The sequence below is a fragment of the Typopeltis vanoorti genome, chromosome 6, assembly GCF_054136105.1.
Source record: "Typopeltis vanoorti isolate ZY-2024b chromosome 6, IOZ_Tvanoo_1.0, whole genome shotgun sequence".
Taxonomy (NCBI): domain Eukaryota; kingdom Metazoa; phylum Arthropoda; class Arachnida; order Uropygi; family Thelyphonidae; genus Typopeltis; species Typopeltis vanoorti.
In genome coordinates this window covers 20586363-20613230 of record NC_143554.1, presented here as the reverse complement: position 1 = coordinate 20613230, position 26868 = coordinate 20586363, and the positions used below count along the sequence as shown (strand labels likewise).

At 34.2% G+C, this 26868-nt stretch overlaps 1 protein-coding gene across 1 annotated transcript in view; it reads left to right on the top strand.

Annotated features, from left to right (window-relative positions):
* Positions 1-26286, top strand: part of LOC150105323 (adaptin ear-binding coat-associated protein 1) — a 124752-nt gene extending 98466 nt beyond the window's left edge. Inside the window, exon 7 of the mRNA XM_090394089.1 lies at positions 19851-26286. Coding sequence (XP_090250215.1) covers positions 19851-19905 — 55 coding nt within the window. The 3' untranslated portion in view covers positions 19906-26286. The remainder of the gene's footprint in view (positions 1-19850) is intronic.
* The last annotated feature ends 582 nt before the right edge of the window (positions 26287-26868 follow it).

The window sequence follows — 26868 nt, the reverse complement described above, 5'->3', positions numbered from 1 at the left end:
ACTTTCTTCATTTGCTATAATTAGAATCATCATCATCATCATCGTGTCATCTCCATCCAGGATTTTGACTATCATGTCTCTCCACCAACTTCATTCCAGTGCCTCCCTTGCATGTTCCTCATATGTCAGATATGTCCATTTCTTAAGATAGCTGCTCCAAGTAATTCTTTGTTCCCTCTTTCCCTCTACCGTTCCTTCCAGGACTGCTTTTTTGTAGGCTGTCTTAGCAAATGTTTGGCCTTTCTTTTTTTGATAGTTTTAAGACTTCTTTTTTCTCCCATCATTTGTAGAACTTTTGCATTCATTTTCTTCTGAGTCCATGATACCTTCATAATTCTATTTAAAATCCACATCTCAAAAGCTTTAATTTTATCTTCTACTTCCTTTTAATATTGTGCATGCTTCAGCCCTCCCCAAAAAGCATTGACCACATATAGCATTTTGTCAATCTTCATTTTTATGCTCACATCTCTAGATGTCAGGACATTTTTCATTGTGTTGAATTTCTCTCTAGCTATTTCAATTCTTCTTATTTTTATTTCTTTTGTGCTTCTTCCATCTTCTGTTATTAAGGTGTGGAGATACATAAATTTGTCTACTCTTTCTGAATATATATCATCTATTTTGATATCAATTTTAGGTGTGGTATTTTTCCTGGTTATTGCCATTGTTTTGGTTTTCTTGGAATTAAAAAGAAAACCATATTCCTCACTCATAACTCTTACATTCTTGATTAGATTTTCTAGATCTTTTTTATTTTCTGCCAGCAGAACTGTATCATCACAATATCTTAGATTGTTTATGTTCTTCTTCCTACTGATACTTCTTTTATGTTTTCAACTTATATATTTTTTCAGTATATAAATTAGAGAGTATTGGTGATAGTATACATCCTTGTCATACACCACTTTGGATTGTAAATTCTTTAGACATCTCATTGTCAACTCTTATTGCTGCTGTTTGTTCCCAGTATAAATTTGTTAACAGCCTTATATGTTTTCCATCCATCCCGATTTTATTGAGGCACCTGATCAGGCTCATATCGTTGATTTAATCAAAAGCTTTGGTTTGGTGTAGTCTACAAATCTTATATAAATGTCTATTTTTTTCTAGATATCTTTCTATTATTGTTCTTAGAGTGAAAATACTATCTCTTGTTCCTTTTTTTCTTTGAATCCAAATTTATTTTCACCTATTTCCCAGCTGAATTTTCATTTTTTTCTTTGCAGAATAATTTTTTATCAGTATTGTAGTAACATGACTCATGATGCTAATTGTTCTATACTGAGTATTCTGTAGCATTGTGCTTTTTTGGAATGGGTATGAAGATAGAGTTTATCAGGTCTATGGGGAGATATCCTGTGTTGTAAATTTGATTGCATACCATTGTCAAAGCATTTATGCCTATAGTATTAAGAGCTTTTAACATTTCTGCTGTGATTTCATTGCTTTCTACTGTTTTCTTGTCCTTTAATTCCTTTATTGCATTGTATTCTTGCTAGTGAAGTATATGGTTTTCAGGACCATCTAGGTTGTTTGTGTTAGGTTTTTCTTCTCTATATGTACAATTGCTCTGTGTATTCTTGCCATCTTCCCAGTATTTTCTCCTTATTAATGAAAGATTTACCATTTTGTGATTTTATGATATTGCTTCCCATGCTTTTTTCTTTTCTTATATGTTACTTCATTTATCTTGTTTTATAAGTCTCTTTCTTTGTGTGCTTTCTTTCTTTGCTGTTACCGCCAGTTTTTCTGCCTCTCTGCATTTATATGTATACCAGGCTTCCTTAGCTTTCCTGCATTCTTTTTTTTTAATGTGTTTGTTCACTCTCTTATCTGGTTTGTTCTTCAAAGAGTTCTTCCGCTATGTGGCAAGTAAGAGGAAGAATGACTTCGGAAGGATAACCTTAGTGGGTGCTGATGGTATTGAGGTGACAAAATCAGATGTAATAGTCGAGTTACTGAGTGATCACTTCTCAAAAGTCTATCACCCAAGTGAGGATATCTCTATACCTATAGCAATACCTAATGTGAGAATTGAAGCTAAAGAATCAGAGGTATTAAATATATTGCGGAACTTAAATGCAAACACTGCGGTAGGCTTAGATGGAATATCAGCTCGGGTGTTGCGTGAATGTGCAAATGAATTGTCAACCCCTCTTACCTGGATATTTAATTTAAGTTTGAACTCTGGTATGGTCCCTAGGGAGTGGAAGTTAGGCAAAGTGGTTCCTTTGCATAAGGGTGGCTCTAAAACTGCAGTATTGAATTACAGACCAATCACCATCTCAGGAGTAGTGGTAAAAGTATTGGAAAAGTTGGTTAAAGACAAAATTCAAGAATGGGTGGATCAGGATATGATACTCTATAGAGGCCAACATGGTTTTGTTAAAGGTAGATCCTGCCTTAGCAATCTATTAACTATCCATAATAGAATAACATCAGAGTTGGACAAAGGAACTGGCTACACAGTGGTACTTCTGGATTTTGCTAAGGCTTTTGACAGGATACCCCATAGAACACTGTTACGCAAATTGGAGCAGATGGGAATGGATATTAAATTGGTGATATGGATAGGAGAATGGCTCAGGGAGAGATACCATAAGGTGGTGTATGGAGGAGCCGAGTCCAGAATGAGGCAGGTGACCAGTGGTGTGCCTCAGGGCTCTGTGCTTGGGCCAATGTTGTTTAATTTGTATATAAATGATATAGGAAACGGCTTAAAGGGAGATATTCAGTTGTTTGCTGATGATGCAAAGTTGTGTAGTGCAATAAAAAATCAAGCTGATGTTGAAAGTTTGCAGGAGGATTTAAATAAGCTGGTAAAATGGGCAAAAGAAAATGGATGTCAGTTCAATGTGGAAAAGTGTAAAGTCTTGCATTTTGGGATTAAAAGATTACCAGCTGTGTACTACATAGATGGAAAGGTACTCCAAGAGATTGATGAGGCTAGGGACTTAGGGGTATTGGTAGATAAGGAGATGAAGTTCAGAGGACACATTGCTAAGGTGTCCAAGATTGCACATAGGATTACTTGGTTGTTGAGGAACACACTGACATCCAGAGATAAAGAGGTTATTATTCCCCTTTATAAAGCATTGATACTTCCACATTTGGATTACTGTGCTCAGGTCTGGTCACCTGGATTCCTTGGAGATGAGGAGGCTGTGGAGAGGGTTCAGAGAAGAGTGACCAAGTTGGTGAGTGATATAAAAAATGCTCCCTACATTGATAGATTGAGAGCTTGTGGATTGCAGAGATTGGCTGATAGGCGAAGAAGAGGGGATATGATAGAAACATTCAAATTACTAAAAGGTTTTTATAGGATTGATGCAGGGGAAATGTTTCAGCTGTGTGATAGTGATGGAAGAACAAGAGGTCATCTCTGGAAATTAAAGAAGAGTGTGGTTAACAAAGGTGTCAGAACAAGGTTTTTTGCCTGGAGGGTGGTGAATGAGTGGAATTCATTGCCTGACTTTGTTGTGAGCTCTTCATCTGTAAATGAATTCAAGAAGAGATATGACAGATATTGTTTTGCTAGTTTGGGTCTCCCGCGATGAGTCTACTGACTCCATGGAGATACCCGTAATAATAATAATAATAATTCTCCTTTCTTCCATCATATTGGGTATTTTCTTCATCAGTCACAGTTTCCTTTCAGTTCTGTTTATTTTAGGTAATAACTTTTTTTTGTTGTTTCTTGGATGTTTGTTCTAAATGCATCTCAGTTCTGTTGAGCTGTTTCCTTTTGTTATACTTATATTTAAGTATATTATTCATGTTTTATTCAATTTGGATGCAAATTTATCTTTTATTCTGGCTTCTTTAAGAATACTAGTGTCATATTTTAGACTTGTTCCTTCTTATGTTTTTTAATTTTAATCTTGCTGTTACCACTATTGGATTATGATCTGAGTTGATGGCTTTGCTTGTTTAATACAATTTTTAAATCTGTCCTTTATCATGATTTAGTTGATTTGGTTTCTTGTCGGGTCTCGTAGACTCTTCCACGTGTAAATTTTTCTTGGATGGTGTTTGAACATGTATTAGTTATCACAAGGCAATTTTCTTCACATACTGGTTAAGTTTGTCTCCTCTGTCATTTTTGTGACCCAGTCCATAATGTCCCATGCATTTTGAAGTTTTTTTTAATCCAACTTTGGCATTCATACTCCCATTATTAGTAATACATCATCTGATTTTGTTGTGGAAATTGTCTCTTGAACTGCTCATAAAATTCATTAATTTCATTCTTTTGGCCTTCTGTAGAAGGGACATATACTTGAATTATAACTATATTAAAAGGTTTGCTGCAATTTTCATTGTTTTATTCTATCATTAATGGGCCAGTAGCCCAGCATGCAGTTGGCAGTGTTGTTCTTCATCACTTTTTTTTATATATATTTTTTGGATTTTATTTAGTTTTATTTTAGCATTTTTGTCTCTATAATTTTATTTAGAGACAAAATGCGAAACACTTTCAATCCACTTCAGGTCCTGTGAATATCCTGAGGTCCTTGAAGAATTTTATTTAACTTATGCACTGTGACCTCAGAACTTCAGATCCTTGTCCACCACTGCTCCAAGGTCTATCTCCTCAACTTACTCCAAAATTTCCATGATAAGTATATACTTTGCAACATTGAATTGACAGTTCTATACTGTTGCACACTTATACAATCTATTCAAGTCCTTATGTAATGCCACATTTGGTTGACTCCTCATCAATCACCTTGGTGTTGTGTCATCTGCAAACAGTTATATATCACTGTTAAATCCATCCCACTATCATTAATATAGAAATTAAATAGCATTGGTCCCAAAACAGACCCCTGTGGCACACCACTAGTGACTTTTCTCTTTCGAGATATCCTCCCACCATACACAACTTACTAATACCTATCCAACTCACTAGTCTATTGTTCAGTCACATCTGCTTCAGTTCAGTTACCAACTTGTGATGTGGCAGTCTATCAAAAGTCTTTGCAGAATCTAAGTATACCACTGTATATGCATCTCCCTTGTTCAATACATTAGTCACCTTGTTATACTACCTAAGCAAGTTGGTAAAACACAACCTTCTGTTAACAAATCCATGCTGATGTCTACGTCATTAAGAGCATTTGATTTTTGAGCCACTTGACAAGATGACCTCATGTGTATTGTCCATTGTGTTTCACTCAAGGCCCTGATTCAGAAATTCAATAAATAAGTCAGTAACAAATCCACAAGGCCAGTAATCACACAGACACACTAAGCTATCAAAAATAAACAATAGTATACTAAAATGCAAGCATTATTGCTAATTATTACACAAAATAGCACTTATCTTATCTGGAGGCCTTTACCAACAACATGTGGCAGCCATCTATGGCCAAAGTTCAAGTATAAAGTCTGGAAATATTGGAGTCCTAAGAGATGAGACTAATTTGGAAAAAAAATTGATAAACTTCTGTACTACTATGAAAAGTTTATTATATCATAGTATCCTGTACTGACAATGTATTTTAAGGTTGAGCAGAGTTTATAATTATACTGTGTTAGCAGCTGTACAGGTGAGTAGTCTTGAATGGAAATAATGATTTTATATAATCAGTAAGCATTATTGCTTATGTTACTTAACTGCTGTCAGTAAAAGCAGTATGTTCTATTATAACAATTGTAATAATAGGGCATTTTCAGTCATTGATAGAATATCATACAGAGCAGCATATAGCTTATCCTTAATTTGTAAATTTGCAGAATGCTCCACCTTGTCATTCATTCTGGATTACATTACCAAGGAAAGTAGCATTAAACTCATTTTGAGATATAAAACTCAGTTTTGATATTATAATCAAAATCTGAGAGATTAACGAGTATTTTTATGCAAGTCATGTTAGATTTTAAATAAAGCTGGTACAATTCTTCAGAACACTGACAAAAATAAATAATTGCTGAAATTGATATGGTATAATAATCGGCAATAAAAAGACAAATTTTGAAAGTAGGTAAGCACATGGAATACATCAGATTCATTCTGAACAGAGAATCTATAAAAGAAATATTTTCAGCTATTGCGATGCAACGTTTAGTGAATAGGTCAAATTAAATATGGAACTGTGTAAGAGAATAAGCACTGTCAGTTGGAATGGTGTTTGAACCAGTTTTATCTTGTTGATCTGAAAGTTTAGTTAGAAATAACATTTGATCAGAGACTAGAGAACACATTATGTTGGAGGTTTAATGGATTTTTTACAACACTCAGAAAGAATTAAATTAGAATTTAATACTTCTATATTTCGCCCTAGTCACTAGGACATCTATGGGGATTAAAAAACAATTAATGTAACATGCACACAAAAACTTACAATACTAAGCCCAAGCCCAACCACGTGGGTGACACTGGGTGACAACATAATGTTCTCACAGCACTTAAGCCTCTACACAAGAATACTAGAGAACACAGTTATGACAGTTGAGAGAAAAATCGGAGAAGTGAAAAGAGCTATAACCAGAGCTAATTTATGGTAATATAGTATTTAAGAGTTGTAGAGCAGAGGTTTGTGGAACATATGTTGAGGCAGAAAAAAGATCCAGATGAAGACCAAGATCTAAGCAGATTGATGCATTAGTGCCTTAAGTTAAACTTAAGATCTGAGAATATTATATTGGAGGCCTGACAACAAAACAACCACCATGGGTTCAATGCCCGTAGTTGTCTGATGGCATCAGACACTATAGAATGCAGTGGAAGAATCTTGATAAGATTCTTCTACTGCATTCTATTTTGTGCAAGATGACTCAGTTTGTGTATAAAGTTTCTGCACCATTTGACAATATCATCGCCCCATTCTCTGTTTGGTCTTCCTCTTTTGTTCTTTCCTTCAATCATTCCAAACATCAACGTTTTTAATTTTCTCTCATCGCTCATTCTACATATATGGCCAAATAGACGTAGTTTTCTTTATGAATAGGAAGTTAGTAATCATTTAAGTAGTATTATTATAGCATTTCAGACTCCTTGAGGATATATATCACAAATTTAATTATGATTACTGTTTATTTTAAATGACAGTTAATGAGTACTTAATTAGGTGATTAATAATCAACACTGTACATGTTAAATTTAATGATAGTTGTTAAAAAGGATGAAAAGGTAATAATACATATACAGTTTGCACAGTTGAATTCAATAATGCTAATTATTGGATATTGCTATTGCCATTAGCACTGCCTTAATTAGCAATTATTAATTGTCAGTTCCTTTCATTGTTGATAAGCAATTTAATATCTTGATTATTGAGATTAGCTGATAATTAATTAGTTATTATAGACTCAAGCTATAGTATTTATATACAAAAACAGAAATTAAAAAAAAAAATAATGGATGGGATAACAATAAAAAAAATAATAATAATTTGAATAAACAAAGCAAACCTATCAAAACAGGAAAGGAGAGAAACACGTGTTACACATCAGTTTCATTTGATCACAGTAATCAAGCATTCCAAATCATTCAATCAACATTTTTGTTAATTCTTTAGCCAGAGATAACTGGTCTCAAGCTACCACAGCTTGAGGTTTTGGAATGGGTTCCAGCTGCTCCACTTTCTCACTCCAAAACTGGCTCTGAACATATTTTTGTAGTGTTATGTTTGCTTAACATGTTTCTTTATTATTTAATTCCTCTAAAAAACAGTAGAAATTTGTATTATGGAAATCATAATACCATCCTAGAACTAATGTTTCCTTGTAGAAGGATAAAATAACACACACACAAACAAGTAAGCAAATTAGAATAACTTAAAGTTTTTTTTTTTTTTTGGCTAGTGTTAGTTGTCATTCAGATTAAGAATGAAATAATGACATAAGACTTTATTGCTTTAGTTGAAATTAATTAAATTTAAAGTGATTTATGTGGGACTGCTGTCTCACTAACAGAATCTTGTGACTAATGATATAATAAATTTAGTTTAATCCTTTATCCAAGGATGAGGAGAGCTTGGTCCACCTTTGCTACGAGTTGCCCCTGTCTTGAAGTATCTTCAGTCGCAAACTTTGTTTGCTAACACTTGGATAAATGATTAAACTAAATTTATTATGGTCTAACCAAGTGGAAAATAAACTTTCAACATCTTTCTCTGATTCCAGAGTAATTTAATAATAAGGTAGTACACCTTTTGGCAACTCGTATAGGAAAAGAAGTATTCATGCCGGCTGTGGCATCGCCCGGTTAAACAAGGTCCCTGTTGTTTTCGCCAGGGAACCAGGGCGAACAGCGAAAAGTCAGCTACTGGAGCAAATCTGAAAACACACCCCAACTCAACATCGGCAGAGTTCAAGATTGGTGCTATCAACATAAGAAGCCTGAATGGCAAAGAAATGGAGGTAGCTGAGGAATTAGATAAGTACCAGATCGACATAATAGGGGTGACTGAAACAAAAAAGACAAAAACTGTTGAAATCTTTCTGAGCAATAAATGCAAAATGTTATATTCAGGCAACGATAATCTAGGAAAAGGAGGAGTAGAAACAGTATTCAACACTAAAAATGAGGCTAATCGTCTTGAATGGCAGGCAGTCTCAAGTAGAGTGATATGGGCAAATATGAGAATTGGGAACTGGACAATGAGACTTATTTGTGCCTATGGTCCCACAGAAGGTTCTACTAAGGTAGAAGTGGATTAATTTTTTGTGGCTTTAGAAAAAGCAACTGACACAATGAAAAAGAAGTTGGTCCTTGTTGGGGATCTAAATAGCAGAGTAGGAAATGATTGTGAGACATACAAAAATATTTTGGGAAAATTTGGAGAAAAGAGCAAAGTTAATAATAATGAAAAATACCTGTTGGATTTCTGCTCAGGACATGGACTAGTTACTACTAACACCATGTTCCAACATAAAAATGTGCACAAATTCACATGGAGAGAAGAGGCAAGGAATAAGAAAAGTCTCATTGACTATGTTATCGTTGATAGTGATGTTTTCTCCCTGGTGCAGGATACCAGAGTGTACAGAGGATTTGAAATTGGAAGTGATCACTATTTAGTCTTGAGGGGGATAAAATTGAATTTCATATTGAAAAGAATAACATGTAATAAAGTTTTAAAGCGAATAAAAGTTGAGCAGCTCTCAGATGTGAACTGTAGACTGAAATACACAAAGATTATTGAAGAAAAAATGAAACAGTTTGAGAACAGGAACCAAACCTTGGAGATTCAGTGGCAAGCCTTGAAGCAAACCCTGATTGACTCAGCCAGAGAGGCATGTGGTGAGGTTGTCTGCAAGGATAAAAAATTCAGAACTCCATAGTGGACACAAGAAGTTAAAGAGGCAGTGAAGGAAAAGAAGAAAGCATATCAAAAGTTCCTCTCAAATAAGTCAGCTTGTGCTCTTAGAAAATACAGAGACAAATGTAAGAAAGCTAAACACTGTAAAACTATCTAAACAAAAGTCATGGGAGGACTTTGGCATGAACATAGAAAATGAATACCAAGAAAGTGGTAAGATATTCTGGAGGTTGTTGAAGAAGCTTAGAAATGGAGGAAAGAGTGCTGTAAAAGGAGTTAGAGATGAGAAAGATGACATGAAAACGGGAGAAAATGATTATCCTTGAAGTATGGAGTAATTACTTCGAAAAATTGCTAAATTATTATTATTATTATTATTATTACGGGTATCTCCATGGAGTCAGTAGACTCATCGCGGGAGACCCAAACTAGCAAAACAATATCTGTCATATCTCTTCTTGAATTCATTTACAGATGAAGAGCTCACAACAAAGTCAGGCAATGAATTCCACTCATTCACCACCCTCCAGGCAAAAAACCTTGTTCTGACACCTTTGTTAACCACACTCTTCTTTAATTTCCAGAGATGACCTCTTGTTCTTCCATCACTATCACACAGCTGAAACATTTCCCCTGCATCAATCCTATAAAAACCTTTTAGTAATTTGAATGTTTCTATCATATCCCCTCTTCTTCGCCTATCAACCAATCTCTGCAATCCACAAGCTCTCAATCTTTCAATGTAGGGAGCATTTTTTATATCACTCACCAACTTGGTCACTCTTCTCTGAACCCTCTCCACAGCCTCCTCATCTCCAAGGAATCCAGGTGACCAGACCTGAGCACAGTAATCCAAATGTGGAAGTATCAATGCTTTATAAAAGGGAATAATAACCTCTTTATCTCTGGATGTCAGTGTGTTCCTCAACAACCAAGTAATCCTATGTGCAATCTTGGACACCTTAGCAATGTGTCCTCTGAACTTCATCTCCTTATCTACCAATACCCCTAAGTCCCTAGCCTCATCAATCTCTTGGAGTACCTTTCCATCTATGTAGTACACAGCTGGTAATCTTTTAATCCCAAAATGCAAGACTTTACACTTTTCCACATTGAACTGACATCCATTTTCTTTTGCCCATTTTACCAGCTTATTTAAATCCTCCTGCAAACTTTCAACATCAGCTTGATTTTTTATTGCACTACACAACTTTGCATCATCAGCAAACAACTGAATATCTCCCTTTAAGCCGTTTCCTATATCATTTATATACAAATTAAACAACATTGGCCCAAGCACAGAGCCCTGAGGCACACCACTGGTCACCTGCCTCATTCTGGACTCGGCTCCTCCATACACCACCTTATGGTATCTCTCCCTGAGCCATTCTCTTATCCATATCACCAATTTAATATCCATTCCCATCTGTTCCAATTTGCGTAACAGTGTTCTATGGGGTATCCTGTCAAAAGCCTTAGCAAAATCCAGAAGTACCACTGTGTAGCCAGTTCCTTTGTCCAACTCTGATGTTATTCTATTATGGATAGTTAATAGATTGCTAAGGCAGGATCTACCTTTAACAAAACCATGTTGGCCTCTATAGAGTATCATATCCTGATCCACCCATTCTTGAATTTTGTCTTTAACCAACTTTTCCAATACTTTTACCACTACTCCTGAGATGGTGATTGGTCTGTAATTCAATACTGCAGTTTTAGAGCCACCCTTATGCAAAGGAACCACTTTGCCTAACTTCCACTCCCTAGGGACCATACCAGAGTTCAAACTTAAATTAAATATCCAGGTAAGAGGGGTTGACAATTCATTTGCACATTCACGCAACACCCGAGCTGATATTCCATCTAAGCCTACCGCAGTGTTTGCATTTAAGTTCCGCAATATATTTAATACCTCTGATTCTTTAGCTTCAATTCTCACATTAGGTATTGCTATAGGTATAGAGATATCCTCACTTGGGTGATAGACTTTTGAGAAGTGATCACTCAGTAACTCGATTATTACATCTGATTTTGTCACCTCAATACCATCAGCACCCACTAAGGAAATGGAACAAGCAATGAAAACTAAATGAAACAAGCAGTGATAGCACAGTGGTAAAAAAACATTCAACAGGCATACAGTCAAGAATAGATATTCATACTTGAAGTAGAAAAAGCCATCAAAGGCTTGAAATGTGGAAAGGCAGCAGGATTCGATGATATTTGACGAGAAATGCTGAAGTATGGTGGTATGAAAGTCTTACAGTGGCTGCACTGCATAGTTCAGAAGGCCTGGACAGGGTGATGAATTCCCGATGACTGGAGTAGAGCTCTCATAGTACCCATATATGAAAAGGGAAATAAAACTGAATGTGAGAATTACAGAGGCATTTCATTACTGAGTGTTCCTGGTAAGATATATGCAAGCATACTTGAGAAACGGTTGAGAAAAATTGTGGAAGAAAAGTTTGGTGAAAAACAAGCTAGATTCAGGTCAAATAGAGGATGTCAGGATCAGATTTTCACTTTACGACAAATAGTTGAGAAAGCATGGGAATATAACAAAGATCTGTATTTAAGTTTTGTCGATTTGGAAAAGACATATGCAAGGTGCCAAGAGAGAAGCTATCAATACGCTACAGTTATATGGTGTCAGTGGGGCATTATATCAAGTAATACTTAGTCTTTATTTGAGTTGTAAGTCAGCAGTTAGAATTGAAGGAAGTACAGGAAGATGGTTTAATGTTAAATCTGGTGTGAGACAAGGATGTACGTTATCCTCTCTGTTATTCATTATCTATATGGATCACATTATGAAGGAAAGTGGTATTAAACATGATATCAAAATTGGAGATGTTAATGTCATCTCTTTGCTTTATGCAGACGATGTTATACTTCTAAATAAATCGGTTTGAGGACAACTCGTCCAAGATTTTTTGTCCTTTTATAAGTTTGTCCAATGGAACACTCGTACAGTAGGACATTTCATCCAATCTCAACTCATCCAGTCAGACATTTCGTCCAATCTCAACTCAACTTGATGGTACATGACAAGAATTTTATGATGATGACTAGACTTGTCCAGTCAGACATTTCGTCCAATCTCAACTCGTCTGGTCGGACATTTCGTCCAATCTCAATTTGTCTCATCGATGTCAACTGACTAACCTACTACTATGCGAACTGACTAACCTGACCAACCAATGTGTCAACTGACTAACCTAATCAACCTGACCAACCAATGTGTCAACTGACTAAACCCAATTAATCTGAACCAACCAATGTGTCAACTGACTAATCTAATCTCACCTAACCTGACTAACCCAACCCAACTGACCTGACTAATATGACCAACCAATGTGTCATCTGACTAACCTGCTGGACGACAAAAGTAATAGGATTGGACGAATAACCTCAAACCCAGATGCTTTCAGGGCATTTTGTCCAATTATTTTCAATTTGACAAATAGCAGTGGATGAATAAGATTGGATATCTACTGGACGAGAAAATTAATCGACGAAATGTCCTACTGGACGAGAAAAGTAATGGACGAAATGTGGGAATGGACAAGATTTTTATTGGACGAAAATTATTGGACGAGCTGCCCTGAAACCAATAAATCTGCTACAAGTCTGCAAGATTCCCTGACTAAATTGAATAACTGTTGTAATAGATATGGTATGAAGGTCAGCAATAAAAAGACAAAAACAATGAAAATAGGCAGAATCGATGAAAATGTCAACTGCGTTTTGAATGGAGAACCTGTGGAACAAGTAAAACATTATAACTACTTAGCCATGATTTTTAGTGATGATGGTAAATTAAATATGGAAATAGACAACAGAATCAACAAAGCTGGTATGGTAGGAAGTCAATTGAATAAATTCATATGGAATAAAAGAGAAATTAGTCGGAACACTAAATTAGCTGTATACAAGACAGTGTTCAAACCAGTCTTAACTTATGGATCTGATAGCTGGGTCAGAAATAAAACACTTGATCAAAGACTAGAAACCGCAGATATGAGAGTCCTGGAAAAGATGGCATCAATGGCAGTATCATATTAAAAAAGAGGATATTAGGAAAGAACTTGACATTGTCAGCATCCAGGAATGCATTAGCAGAGCAAATCTCAGGTGGTATGGTCACTTAAACAGAATGGGCGAGGAAAGATTAGCAAAACAAGCGTTCTCTGCCAGGTTGGCAGCAAAACGACCCAGAGGAAGACCAAGATATAGGTGGATTGATATGGTACAATCTGCCTTAGACGATGGAAATATATGATCTAATAATGTTGGAGTCTTGACAAGTAACAGACTGATTTGGAGAAAAATTGTAGATAGGAAGTTTGTAATGATGTCAATTTCTGATGTAGTATTATCATATCTTGTACTATGATGATAATGCCTTTACTTCTACCTTATTAGAATCTTCTGAGGAACCTTAAAAACAAATTTGTCACATGGTCCACTTTCCATTTTTAAAATTTGCCCACATCATTGAACATGAAATTGCTTTCCATTTAAGTTTATTTTCATATTTAGCGTCAAATGCTATAGTTACTCCATCCTTTCTGAATATAACATCTTAGTTATTCAGCAATATCACTACATTGTCTTTCTTCTCAGAGTCAAAATATAATAGCTTAGTAGTTTATGTAAGCAAACATTTTTTTGTCATTTAAGCTTTCATTAGTATGGAATGTTTAAAGCATTCATGTTCATGTATATTTTTTTTGAACATAAAAATAATCAGATGATATAGAGCAGAAGATTTAAGTGCAAGAATTGAATAAAACGAAAATTAATATTAATTAACTAATGTTAGAACAGGCCAATTTAGGCCTAAATCCTTGAAAATCATGAGTGATTTGATGATGGTGAAAAATTATTACAGTACATAGAAAAATCAGCAGATTTCAAGCATATCTTAGTCTTGAATTTCTTTTAAGCATGAAGATATATAAACTTGCTTGGTCAGCAAGAGAATTGCTTTTAAATGCTTTTAAGAACATAGAAAATAAATATCAAGAAGGTGGTAAAATATTCTGAAGGTTGCTGAAGAAGCTTAGAAAGAGTTCTGAGGAAAGAGTTCTGTAAAAGGAGTTAGAGATGATAAAAGGTGACATGAAAATGGGAGAACAAGATATCCTTGAAGTATGGAGGAATTACTTCGAAAAATTGCTAAATGAAACAAGCAGTGATAGCACAGTGGTAAAAAAAAACACTCAACAGGCATACAGTCAGAAATACATATCCATACTTGAAGTAGAAAAAGCCATCAAAGGCTTGAAATGTAGAAAGGCTGCAGGAGTAGATGATATTCGACCAGAAATGCTGAAGTATGGTGGTATAAAAGTCTTACAGTGGCTGCACTGCATAGTTCAGAAAGCCTGGACAGAGGGACGAATTCCTGATGATTGGAATACAGCTCTAATAGTACCCATATAAAAAGGGAAATAAAACTGAATGTGAGAATTACAGAGGTATTTCCCTACTGAGTGTTCTGGGGAAGATTTATGCCAGTATACTTGAGAAATGGTTGAGAAGAATTGTGGAAGGAAAGCTTGGTGAAGAACAAGCTGGATTCAGGCCAAATAGAGGCTGTCAGGATCAGATCTTCACTTTACGACAATTAGTCGAGAAAGCATGGGAATATAATAAAGATCTGTATTTAAGTTTTGTCAATTTGGAAAAGGCATACGATAAGGTGCCAAGAGAGAAGCTATTCAATAAGCTACAGCTATATGGTATCAATGGGGCATTATATCAAGCAATACTTTGTCTTTATATGAGTTGTAAGTCAGCAGTTAGAATTGAAGGAAGTACAGAAAGATGGTTTAATGTTAAATCTGGTGTGTGACAAGGATGTACATTATCCCCTCTGTTATTATCTATATGGATCACATTATGAAGGAAAATGGTATTAAACATGATATCAGAATTGGAGATGTTAATGTCAGCTCTTTGCTTTATGGGACAATGTTATACGTCTAAATAAATCTGCTACAAGTTTTCAAGATTCCTTGACTAAATTGAATAACTGTTGTAATAGATAAGGTATGAAGGCCAGCAATAAAAGGACAAAGACAATTGTCTTTTTATTGTTGAAATTTCATTAAAATTCTAGTAGCAAGGCTTATACGTTGGTCATACATAACTGGTAATTAGTTTACGGAATTTTCAACATATAAGATATTAATTAAAGGCAACTTTAATGAATAACTTGTACATTTCGGCAACGTCACGTTGCCATCTTCAGGAACATAAAAATATGGTATATGCATGCAGGCACTAACAAATCAAATGAGGAAGAAAGCAAGAAACTAATATTGTTCCTAAAGGCCTAATGGTGCCCTCTGGTGGGCTAATTTGGCTGTCTTGGCCGTTAGGCTGAAGTTCTCATAATGTAAGTCTCCCAAATTTGGAGTAGTTTCATGCATCCAAATTTGTTGAGGTTTGGAACATTTTTTTAGAGCTGCTGATGATTCTTTGAATAATCTCCCGTATTTAAGCTTGCTGTGGTGTATTATTTTAGTTTTCTTTCAACGAATTCTATGGTGGGTATCTAAGGCATGGTCTAACAGCCCTGAGTGGCTGTACTGGTGGAACCGGATGTAGTCTTTGTGTTCTGAAATCCTGATATTTGCTGTCCTGCCTGTTTGGCCAAAGTAGGACAATTTGCAGCTGCAAGGGACCTGGTATACACCAGGTAGGTCTAGAGGAAGTGGTTGCTCTCTGGTAGAGCGGATAAGGAATGCCAACTTTTTATATGGTTTGTAACAAGAAGTAAGGTAATATTTTTTGAGGATATTGGTTATTTTCTCAGAGGTGCCCTAGATGTAGGGGATGGTGATAGATTTGGTGTAATCTTAATTGTGGAGGAGGGGGTTTGTGGTTTACTGGTTTTAGTATTTTTTGGATTTTTTGGGGGGTTATAGCCATTGGCTTAGAAAGTGTTGAGGATGTGGTTTAGTTCAGTGGTTAGGGCCTTGTCATTTGAGCAGATTAATTTTGCCCTGTTATATAGTGTTTTTATAACCCCATATTGTTGTGGAGGGGGGGGGGGGGGATTGCTGGTGAATGTATCTGCCAGTATGGGTGGGTTTACTGTAAACAGAGAAAACCAAAGATCCATCAAGCTGGCGAGTTAAAGTGTCTAAGAAGGGGAGGGTGTTGTTTTCCTCTTTTTCTAAGGTGAACTGGACTCTGGGGTGTTGGTTGTTTAAATGTGTTAGGAAGGAGTGGAGTGTATCTGAGACATGTGGCCAAATAGCGAACACATCATCTACATATTGAAGCCAAATAATGGGTTTTTGTGGGGCAGTGTTTGAGGATTTCTCTTCAAAGGTCTCCATAAAGAAATTGGCCAAGGTGGGGAAAGTGGTGAACCCATGGATATCCCTTCTATCTGTTTGTAGAATTTTCCTTGCCAAACGAAATGGCTTGAGTTCATTGTGAACTGGAATAGGGCTGAGATAATAGGAGGAAACTTGGCTTGGATGAGCTCTAGGGTTTCTTTGAGTGGGACATTAGTCGTGGGAGATGTCGAAACTGACCATTATGTCAGTGTGTTGGAGTGAGAGGTTTTCTATACTGGCTTTAAAGTGAACTGAGTTTTTTAATGTGTGATGGTTTGTTACCAGTATAGTGTGTGAGCATTTTGGCTAAATGTTTGGCAAATTTATATGTGGGGGAATCAATGCCATCCACTATGGGACATAATGGCACATTTTGTTTATGTATTTTGGGGAGTCCATATAATCGGGGGGGGTCTAGAGTTATAAGGTTTTAGTTTGTTAGTGACTTCCACAGGCTAAGAAGTGACTTTCTTAAGGAGTCTGTGGAGAGTTCTGATCTGAGAGCTGGTAGGATTATATTCAATAGAGAGGTAAGTAGTACAGTCTAGTACTAAAGCATTAAGCTTATCTTTGTAGTCTTTTTGATTGAGCACCACGGTGGCATTTCCCTTATAAGCTTTGGTGATTACTATTTTTTTGTTTTTCTTCATTTCTAGTAGGGCTGCATGTTCGTCTTTGGATAAGTTGGTTTTTGGAGGTTTTGCTTTGGTTAGAACACCGGCTACATCCAGTCTGACGTTGTTGGCGATATGGTTAGGAAGGTTGTGAATCCCACGTTCTATTTGGATCATGATTTCCTCGGCAGGTATTCTTTTAAGAGCTAGGGCGAAATTGTGGCCATGTGAAAGTGTGGTGAATGCTTCAGGCTTTAAAACTATGGATGAGAGGTTGACTACAGTATTGAGTGGTAGCTGTGGTAAGGAAGTAGAATTCTTTATCAGGTTTTCATATTTTTTTAAGTGCCGACTACGTATTTTTTTGAATTCTTTTCTTGCTGAAGCGCATGAGATGTCATAAAGAATTAATCACTCACCAGCTTGATGGATCTTTGGTTTTCTCTGTTTATAGAAAACCCACCCATACTGGCAGATACATTCACCAGCAATCCCCCCCCCCCCCCACAACAATATGGGGTTATAAAACACTATATAACAGGGCAAAATTAATCTGCTCAGATGACAAGGCCCTAACCACTGAACTAAACCACATCCTCAACACTTTCTTAGCCAATGGCTATAACCCCCAAAAAAATACTAAAACCAGTAAACCACAAACCCCCTCCTCCACAATTAAGATTACACCAAATCTATCACCATCCCCTACATCTAGGGCACCTCTGAGAAAATAACCAATATCCTCAAAAAATATTACCTTACTTCTTGTTACAAACCATATAAAAAGTTGGCATTCCTTATCCGCTCTACCAGAGAGCAACCACTTCCTCTAGACCTACCTGGTGTATACCAGGTCCCTTGCAGCTGCAAATTGTCCTACTTTGGCCAAACAGGCAGGACAGCAAATATCAGGATTTCAGAACACAAAGACTACATCCGGTTCCACCAGTACAGCCACTCAGGGCTGTTAGACCATGCCTTAGATACCCACCATAGAATTCGTTGAAAGAAAACTAAAATAATACACTGCAGCAAGTTTAAATATGAGAGATTATTCAAAGAATCATCAGCAGTTTTAAAAAACATTCCAAACCTCAACAAATTTGGGTGCATGAAACTACTCCAAATTTGGAAGACTTACATTATGAGAACTTCAGCCCAACAGCCAAGACAACCAAATTAGCCCACCAGAGGGCACCATTAGGACTTTAGGAACAATATTAGTTTCTTGCTTTCTTCCTCATTTGCTTTGTTAGTGCCTGCATGCACATACCATATTTTTATGTTCCTGAAGATGGCAACGTGACGTTACTGAAATATAAAAGTTATTCATTAAAGTTGCCTTTAATTAATATCTTTATATGCGTTGTTAATTCCATAAACTAATTACCAGTTTCATTAAAATTCTACCAATTTTAATGAAAATAGGTAGAATCGTTGAAAATGTCAACTATATTTTGAATGGGTAACCTGTGGAACAAGTAAAACATTTCAGCTACTTTGGTACGATGTTTAGTGAAGATGGTAAATTAAATATGGAAATAGACAACAGAATCAACAAAGCTGATATTGTAGGAAGTCAATTAAATAAATTCATATGGAATAAGAGAGAAATTAGCTGGATCACTAAATTAGCTGTATATACAAGACAGTGTTCAAACCAGCTTTAACTTATGGAGCTGAGAGCTGGGTCAGAAGTAAAACACTTGATCAAAGACTAGAGACTGCAGATATGAGAGTCCTGAGAAAGATTAGAGGCATGAACAGATGGCATCAATGGCAATATCATATTAAAAACGAGGATATTAGGAAAGAACTTGACATTGTCAGTATCCAGGAATGCGTTAATATAGAGCTAATCTCAGGTGGTATGTTCACTTGAACAGAATGGGCAAGGAAAGATTAGCAAAACAAGTGTTCTCTGCCAGGTTGGCAGGAAAACGACCTAGAGGAAGACCAAGATATGGGTGGATTGATAAGGTACAATGTGCCTTAGACGATAGAAATATAAGATCTGATAATGATTTTGATGTAACAGGCTGATTTGGTGGAAAATTGTAGATAGGAAGTTAGTGATGATATAAATTTCTCATGTGGTACCATCATATCCTGTAATTTCTCATGTAGTATCATATCATATCCTTTGAGGGTATGAGCGTAATTGATATATATATATATATATATATATATATATATATATATACATACATACAGAGAGAGATGAAAAGTAAATTAATATGAAAATTGCATTATACCTAGAACTAAGTTGTAATAAATTCTGTGCTTAAGGCTAACTTTTTACAAAGACTCGATTAAAAGTTTATAATACACAAAATTTACCCGTGATTACTATATGAAAATGAAATTTAGACAGGAACGCAAAAAGATATGCAAAAATTAATATCAGCTGAAATGAAATGTGAGAAAAACAACAAAATATACTGTATTTGATTATAAAAGAAATGGAAAAATAATGAAAAAATTAAACCAGGAATTGGTAATAAATTTCATCTATTCTTTATTGAAGTGTTATATTTTTTAGCTTATAAACTGATATTTAATAACTTTAACTGAATATAATTTTTTTTTTAAATTTCATATAGAGCTTCTAATGACAAATCTAGTGTGCCCAAGCAAACAAATTGGGTCCAGTTCTAAAGTTATGCAGATATTACTATTCAAAAGAAACTTAGAAAGTCATAGCTTACTCCCATCAGTAAGTGTTAACACTAAGCAATAATATTTACTGTTTAAGGGGAGCAGCAAGACAAGGTATTGTATTATTTCTTCAGGTCCTCTACATGTATATAGTTTCAAGAGAACATGAAAAAAGTATATGATGTTAAGACTTCTTGCATTTCAGCATAGAACTTCTGAAATACTGAGTTGTGTCGTTATAAAGGAAGTATCGTCCCCCCCCCTCCTCCATTCAGATTTAATCTTCAGTTATTGTATCATTGGCATTTCTTCCTAGATTCATGCATTAAAAAAGAATTAAATATTGTGAAAAATAGCAGAATGTAGGGAAAAAATTCTCACACCCAGTGGCTGTGAAGTTTTTCTTGTAAATGTTGTGTAAAAATAGTTTTGTTTTAAATCTTTAATTTATATGTATGTTAATTTTTTATTTGATTATAACAAAATGTATTCATATCACGAGAGAGAGACCGTCTTAAAAATGTTACTCATCAATAGTAGCATTTTAATACTTAGATTGTGCAACATTCCATTTGAAATAGCATGTGTATAGTGTGTGATTGAATTAGTAAAATATTCATGTTGTAAGATGTTGGATTTCTTTAATGTCAACTCTTTCTCATGTGGATTTTCATGCCCTTTGGATACATTTTCTTTGTGATGGTTATTTGTATACAAAAAAAAAAAAAAAAACCAAGTTAAAAAAAATATTGAAGATTGTTTCTTAATAAAATTGTTCACATTAATAAAGAAATAATAATACAGATCTGGAAATGTTAAACATTTAACTTGTACATAGAGAGTTTCTTTTATCTGTAACATTTCATCTCTGTACTTATTCTCATTTGTACTACTTATTCAAGTAAACTGCTTCAAGCAGGAAATAAAGCAGATTTGATCTCTGAAAGCATTGGTTGAAAAATCCTAATATTGATACCTATCATAATATATATATATTCATTAGCCCCAGCTTTTGGAGTGAGCAAGGGAATAAGGATAATTTAGAACACTTCTTAGGCTTAGAAAATTATTGTTCTTTGTTAAATTAAAATACAGTTGACCATTGAACAACACGAGTTGAACTGTGTGGGTCCACTTATACGCTAATTTATTTATTTTTCAATAAATGTATTGGAAAGTTTTTTGGAGATTTGTGACAATTTGAAAAACTCAGACGAATTGCTTAACTTTTTAATTTTTTCGATATTTCTAGGCTAAGTCATGAATGCATAAAATATATGTAGATACTAGTCTATTTTATCATTTACTATCATAAAATATGCACAAATCTATTATAAAGAGTTAACATTTATTAAACTTGCATACACAACACTTACACCATGCATGGCACCATTTGATGTTGAGGGAAATGTAAACAAACATAAAGATGCAGTATTAAATCATAATTGCATAAAATTAATTAATTAGCATAAATTAAAAATTTTATGATTCATTAGTGTATAGGATAGGCTATCATAAAGCAGTCATATTGCTGCTTCTACATTATCAATGCATAAATCATATACCTGTAAATAAATATGAATTTCGTTTTCACATTATTTTTCATGTCTAGTGTTAATAATACATATGACATCTATAATGTTTTGTATTATATAAGACAATATTGATGTTGATACTGACAGACAGATGGTTCATCTTGTAAATACAGTACAGTACTGTAAATGTATTTTCCCTTCCTTGTGATTTTTTTTAATAACATTTTCTTTTCTCTAGCTTACTTTATTGTAAGAATACAATATATAATACATATAACACACAAATTATGTGTTAACAGACTGTTCATGTTATCAGTAAGGCAGTCAATAGTAGGCTATTGATAGTTACGTTTTTGGGGAGTCAAAAGTTATAACTGGATTTTTGACTCGGTGGGGGATCATTACCCCTAACTCTGGCATTGCTCAAGGGTCAACTGTAGTTTTATATCAGTATTGAGGGAATGCATTAGTATGAGTATGTCTGCTCATATGGATTCTTTAGTATTTTTTAAAAAATTTTAGTCTGTTTACTTATTTAAATGTTAGTAGCTTTCATAATTAGAATTGTATAATATGTACATAACTACCATTTAGAAAATTATTAAAGTATGTAGGCCTCCATTAGTTATACAGTAATTCAGTTTTTCTTTGCTTGTGTTTGTTATGTCAGTTTTTTTTCTTTCTAAAACTTTTTTTTTTATTGCTACCTCTAAAATATTTCTTTTGTGATTCATTTTTTTTTACTTTTGCATTTCATTATAACTGACATGAGCTGCATTTTACATATTTAGTAACCCAAAAAAGACGGAACAAAGGTGATTGTTTAGTCTTTTTTGAGATTGTAGGTGATTGACAAATTCTTCCTTCTCCATAAATTGACCAGAATATCAAAATGGTACTGATGATTGTGATTCAGGTTTTGTGTAGTCTTTGTTTCTTGAATTGACAATTTTAACCTAGGCTTCATGGTTTGACTGCCAACTAATAACTAATTCTATCTTGCAGATACAGCATGTCAGCCTTTTCATTTCTGAATCCAACCCCTTTTCCTTTCCTGTTATACATATTTGATATAATATCTGGCATTTTATTTCTTTGCAAACAGGTGGAGAGATATTTCATTAGCTGATCTAAGACGCTTGCTTATGATGGAGAGGGCTTCACGCACAGCTTGGTTTTATTTCTTGAATAGTGCAGCAATTGGTACCCACAGTACATCAGTTGTGCAATTTTTTTTTTTTTAAATGCCATCCAATTAAACCTCTTGTGTGTTAGTGCTGAGTGTGAACAAATAGGTATATAATCCAGAAACCTTATCTAGAGACCAGACATCAACCTTTTTTTTTTCAGGTAGTGGGTTTAGAATGAGCAGCAAAATTTATCTACTGCATAGGTGGCTAAGGGTTAAATAAGCCAGGAATTCTACTTGGGAAATGATTTTTTGGCACTTAAGTTAGAAACTGTTCAGAAATTTTGTGACATGATGGTTAAGCTAAGAAAAAAACTGGACCTAGGACATTGGTTATGAATGATTTTACTCAAATATTTTAATCATATCCTTCTTGAATAGGGATATCTAACTGGTATATGGTCATTGTCAAAAGTAGGAAGTATCCATAAATGCTGCAGTCACAAAAAATAGTATTGTGATGTTTTAAGTTGATTCAAAAGCCTGCTTCTCACTTAGTCCTCCAAGGTTTTCTAACAAGAAAGCTTTGAATGCTGGATTGTAAAAAAATTAATTATTCTTGCACTCTCATTTCAACTATTCAGTTGACTTTATTCAAAGTCTGTGGAAATTAAAATTAATCCTATTTGAATCGAACATTACAGAAAAAGTTTCTCAGTATAATGTATGATTTTACAGACCAGAACCAGTTGGTAAACAGTCATGTCCCTATAATATTTAAGGTTTGTGGATGATCCGAGAAGGAATCAGTTTTGGTACAAAAGGCTCAACCTGAATTGCGGTGATATAGATTTTAGATAAACATAGATTTCAGACTGTTCACATTTTTCCATTCACTCAAAAAAAGTGAGTGGTCTACTAGCATCAATTTTTCTACTTTCTTTGTTGCGATAATACTTTCACCCCTATATGAATTAGTGTTTTATCAGCATTCCACAAGGAGATTTAAGTCCATCTAGGATGGCATTGAAATGAAGTTGATGGTGTCTGTAACTGTAATCTTAGAATTGTCCATTTATATTGGGAAATTGATTTGCTAGTTGAATAACTGAGTGCATGGTGCAGTAGTAGTTCTATGAAATGTCACTTGACTCAATCCATTTAAGGGTTGGTTAACTGAAGGTTAGATAATCGAGGGATCACTTTACTACCAAATGTATGTGAGGTGAGTCTTGGTCATTTAAATTCTTTTTTGTGATTTGCTGTAATAAAAATTAACTATCCTTGAACTATTTCACTGGTAACCTTATTTCTTGTCTGCTACTGCATAGTTTTTAAATTGTTTTTAATACTTTGATTTTTTTTAAATTAAAAGAATTACAGTTTCATTAGTATTCTTTTGGCTCATATGGACACATTTTGGAAGGCTCCATGGAAGAATTATTCAAAGATTTCATTTAAAGATAATTTTGTACTTAAATCTTACCTAAATGTATACCAAAAAGTTAATTAGATCCAAGCAAGTTTCAAATATTTCTTCGTTTACCTTTATAGTTGTGCTTATGATAACTATAACTCTTCTTTGGCTTTATTCTTACAATATTTAGGCAATATTTTTCTTAAGTGATACTTAAATAATTTCAATTTATACTAATCTCATTATGAGAATTTTATATGATTAGAAAGTAATAGCTCTATAAATTGTTCACATTAGTCTATATTAGATTTGTGCCTTACCAGCTAGATGTTTTAATACAAAATACATTATATTGTTATGAGAAACAGGCTGGCTTTCATCCTTGATGAATGAGTTGAGAATAGATTCAGATATCTAAAATGCATCTTATTCTGAGGTTGTCATTACTTTCATGCCTTTTTGTTTAAAAAGAGTTATGTGGAAAGGGAAAAAAAATTGTTTACATAAATACAGTACATAACTTGGTTATAGTAAATTGACAATGCTACGCTGCCCAAAAGATTTCTCTATATTATGGTAGACACTTCACTTTTCAAAGTAAAGAAATAAAATGTATACAGATTAGAGTAATATTAACAGTTCTAGACATACAGATGCAAATATTTCTCAAGTAAACATATACCAACATATGTTTTCTGTGTTAGTTTTTTTTTGTATGACTTGATTAATAATATTCATATTTTGTGTAACAGTTAAACTAAGTTATGTGGTTATGTTAAGTTATTTTATTACATCTGTTTTGAAGATTAATGCTCCCCCCCCCCCAAAAAAAAAATTATAAAAACTCCATTCTTTTATTTGCCATTACAAAATAAAAGCAAAAGAAAGAAAATGAAAATAGTAGATAATACAAAAATCATAAAATCAGACTTGGGTAAAAATTTATTACAACCACAAAATTCAGTGAAGCTTCTTTACCATTATCCATACAGGTGGAATATCATCTGGAGAAGAGAACATTCTGTTCTCTTTTCCAGATGATATTCCACCTGCAGTATTAATGCTGAATATATAATGGGTTTATGCCTTTCTTGTGGATGAGATTCACATTTAAAAAAAAAAAAAAAAAAAAAAACCTTTATTTTAATTGTTTTTTTTATTTCCTATTTTATATATATATATATATTATTTCCATTACAACTGAAATTACTTTACTTTTTGCTTTAGACTTTCATAGTATTATTAATCAGGGTATCCTTATGCTGTAAAATTTCATATTTGTAAAGGTGAGCTTTCTTATTTTTTAATTGTATTGTTTTTCTTTTAAACCTTCTCCAGATACATTAATAGTTGTCAAGAACCTTTGCTAAAACTTAGGTTACACTAAAAGTTTAGAAAAAAATTTTTTTCTGTTTTTCTTATAGAAACACTAATAGCAATATAGTTTGACTTTTGCTGTAGCATCATAGGAATCATGGAAACACATTTGTTATAGTGGATGCCAGTAGTGCACACTTGGGATTTAATCATGTGGTGGGGGACCCCCGAGTTGAGTAGATGATTTGAGAATACACTCTATGCATTGCATATGACCTATGACTGAGCATTTGCAATGATCGCTGCTAATTCATAAGAAGTATAGAAATAGAAGACACGACACAACATAAAGAAAAAAAATTAATTTTAATTAGGAAAAGATTTTTGGAAATTTTTCTAGTATTTTTTTTCCTTTTCCTTTGGGAGAGGGGGCAGGATCCCCCTCTGGGTGCACCACTGGTGGATGCTTTGGTATAGTGAAGTTTTCAGCATAGCATTGTACCTGTGGGGTTTCAGTTGGACCTCCTTAGTAGTTTCTTGTAGTGGTGTTTACTGTAGTGAATCGACTGTAACTTAAAGTAATTGAAGGTTTTATGAAATATAACAGAACAAACTAACTTGCATTTTATACACACATATTTAGTATGTGACTGATTCAGAATTAAACCATGTTAACTCTGTGTGCCAGATGTCTTAAAATACCAGATATCCATGCTTTGAATATCCCAAGCAGATATATATTAGTTTAATTACTGAAGCAGTTTGAAGGAAAAAAAAAAGTCATGAAATGAGTACATAATTTTGTCACTGTTTAATAGTGTGTTAATGCTTGCTTTCTCTTTCCAAAACACTTTATTTTTGGAGGTCTTATTACCAAGATTGAGTTGCATTTATGGTTAGTTGTATATTGGATATTCCGTCTTTTGTATTATGGTAATACTCCTGACTGACATTCAAGTAAAAAAATTAAAAAAAAAAAAAAACTCACATGAAAGCCATTTTCATTAAATATTTCTTTGATGTTTTTTTATTAAAAGGAATCACAGATTTCATTTGCTTTCAAGATATTTTGTAATCTTCAAAATTGTAGACTGTGTTTATTGGAGACTAAAAAATCAAATGTAATTTTAACAGTTAACAATCAAAATTTTGTTAGTGTTCTGGGGAATATCAGAGTTGACTAATTCTATAATGTATGCAGTTAAATTTTTTTGTACTTAGAGTATGTTACCAATTTGTTTGTTAAACATATCCTTTGATGTTGAACTGTATATGTGAAATATTAAATGTCATTATGTCCCAGTATAATAGTACCCTGGGAAATTCACAATAAAGTCTTTATTGTAAAAATCTCTAAACAAGTTATTCAGAAGAGATCATTAAGTGTTCAGGTATACTAAGTGATTCTTTAGGAAATTATATTTTTAGTTTATTTTTATTATATTATATGGGCACCTCCATGGAGTCCATAGACTCAGTGTGAGAGGTCCACTTAGGGTCTTCTGGGATGATTCTATGGATCAGGCACTAATACCATCGTTTTGCAATACTTGTTATACTTCAGA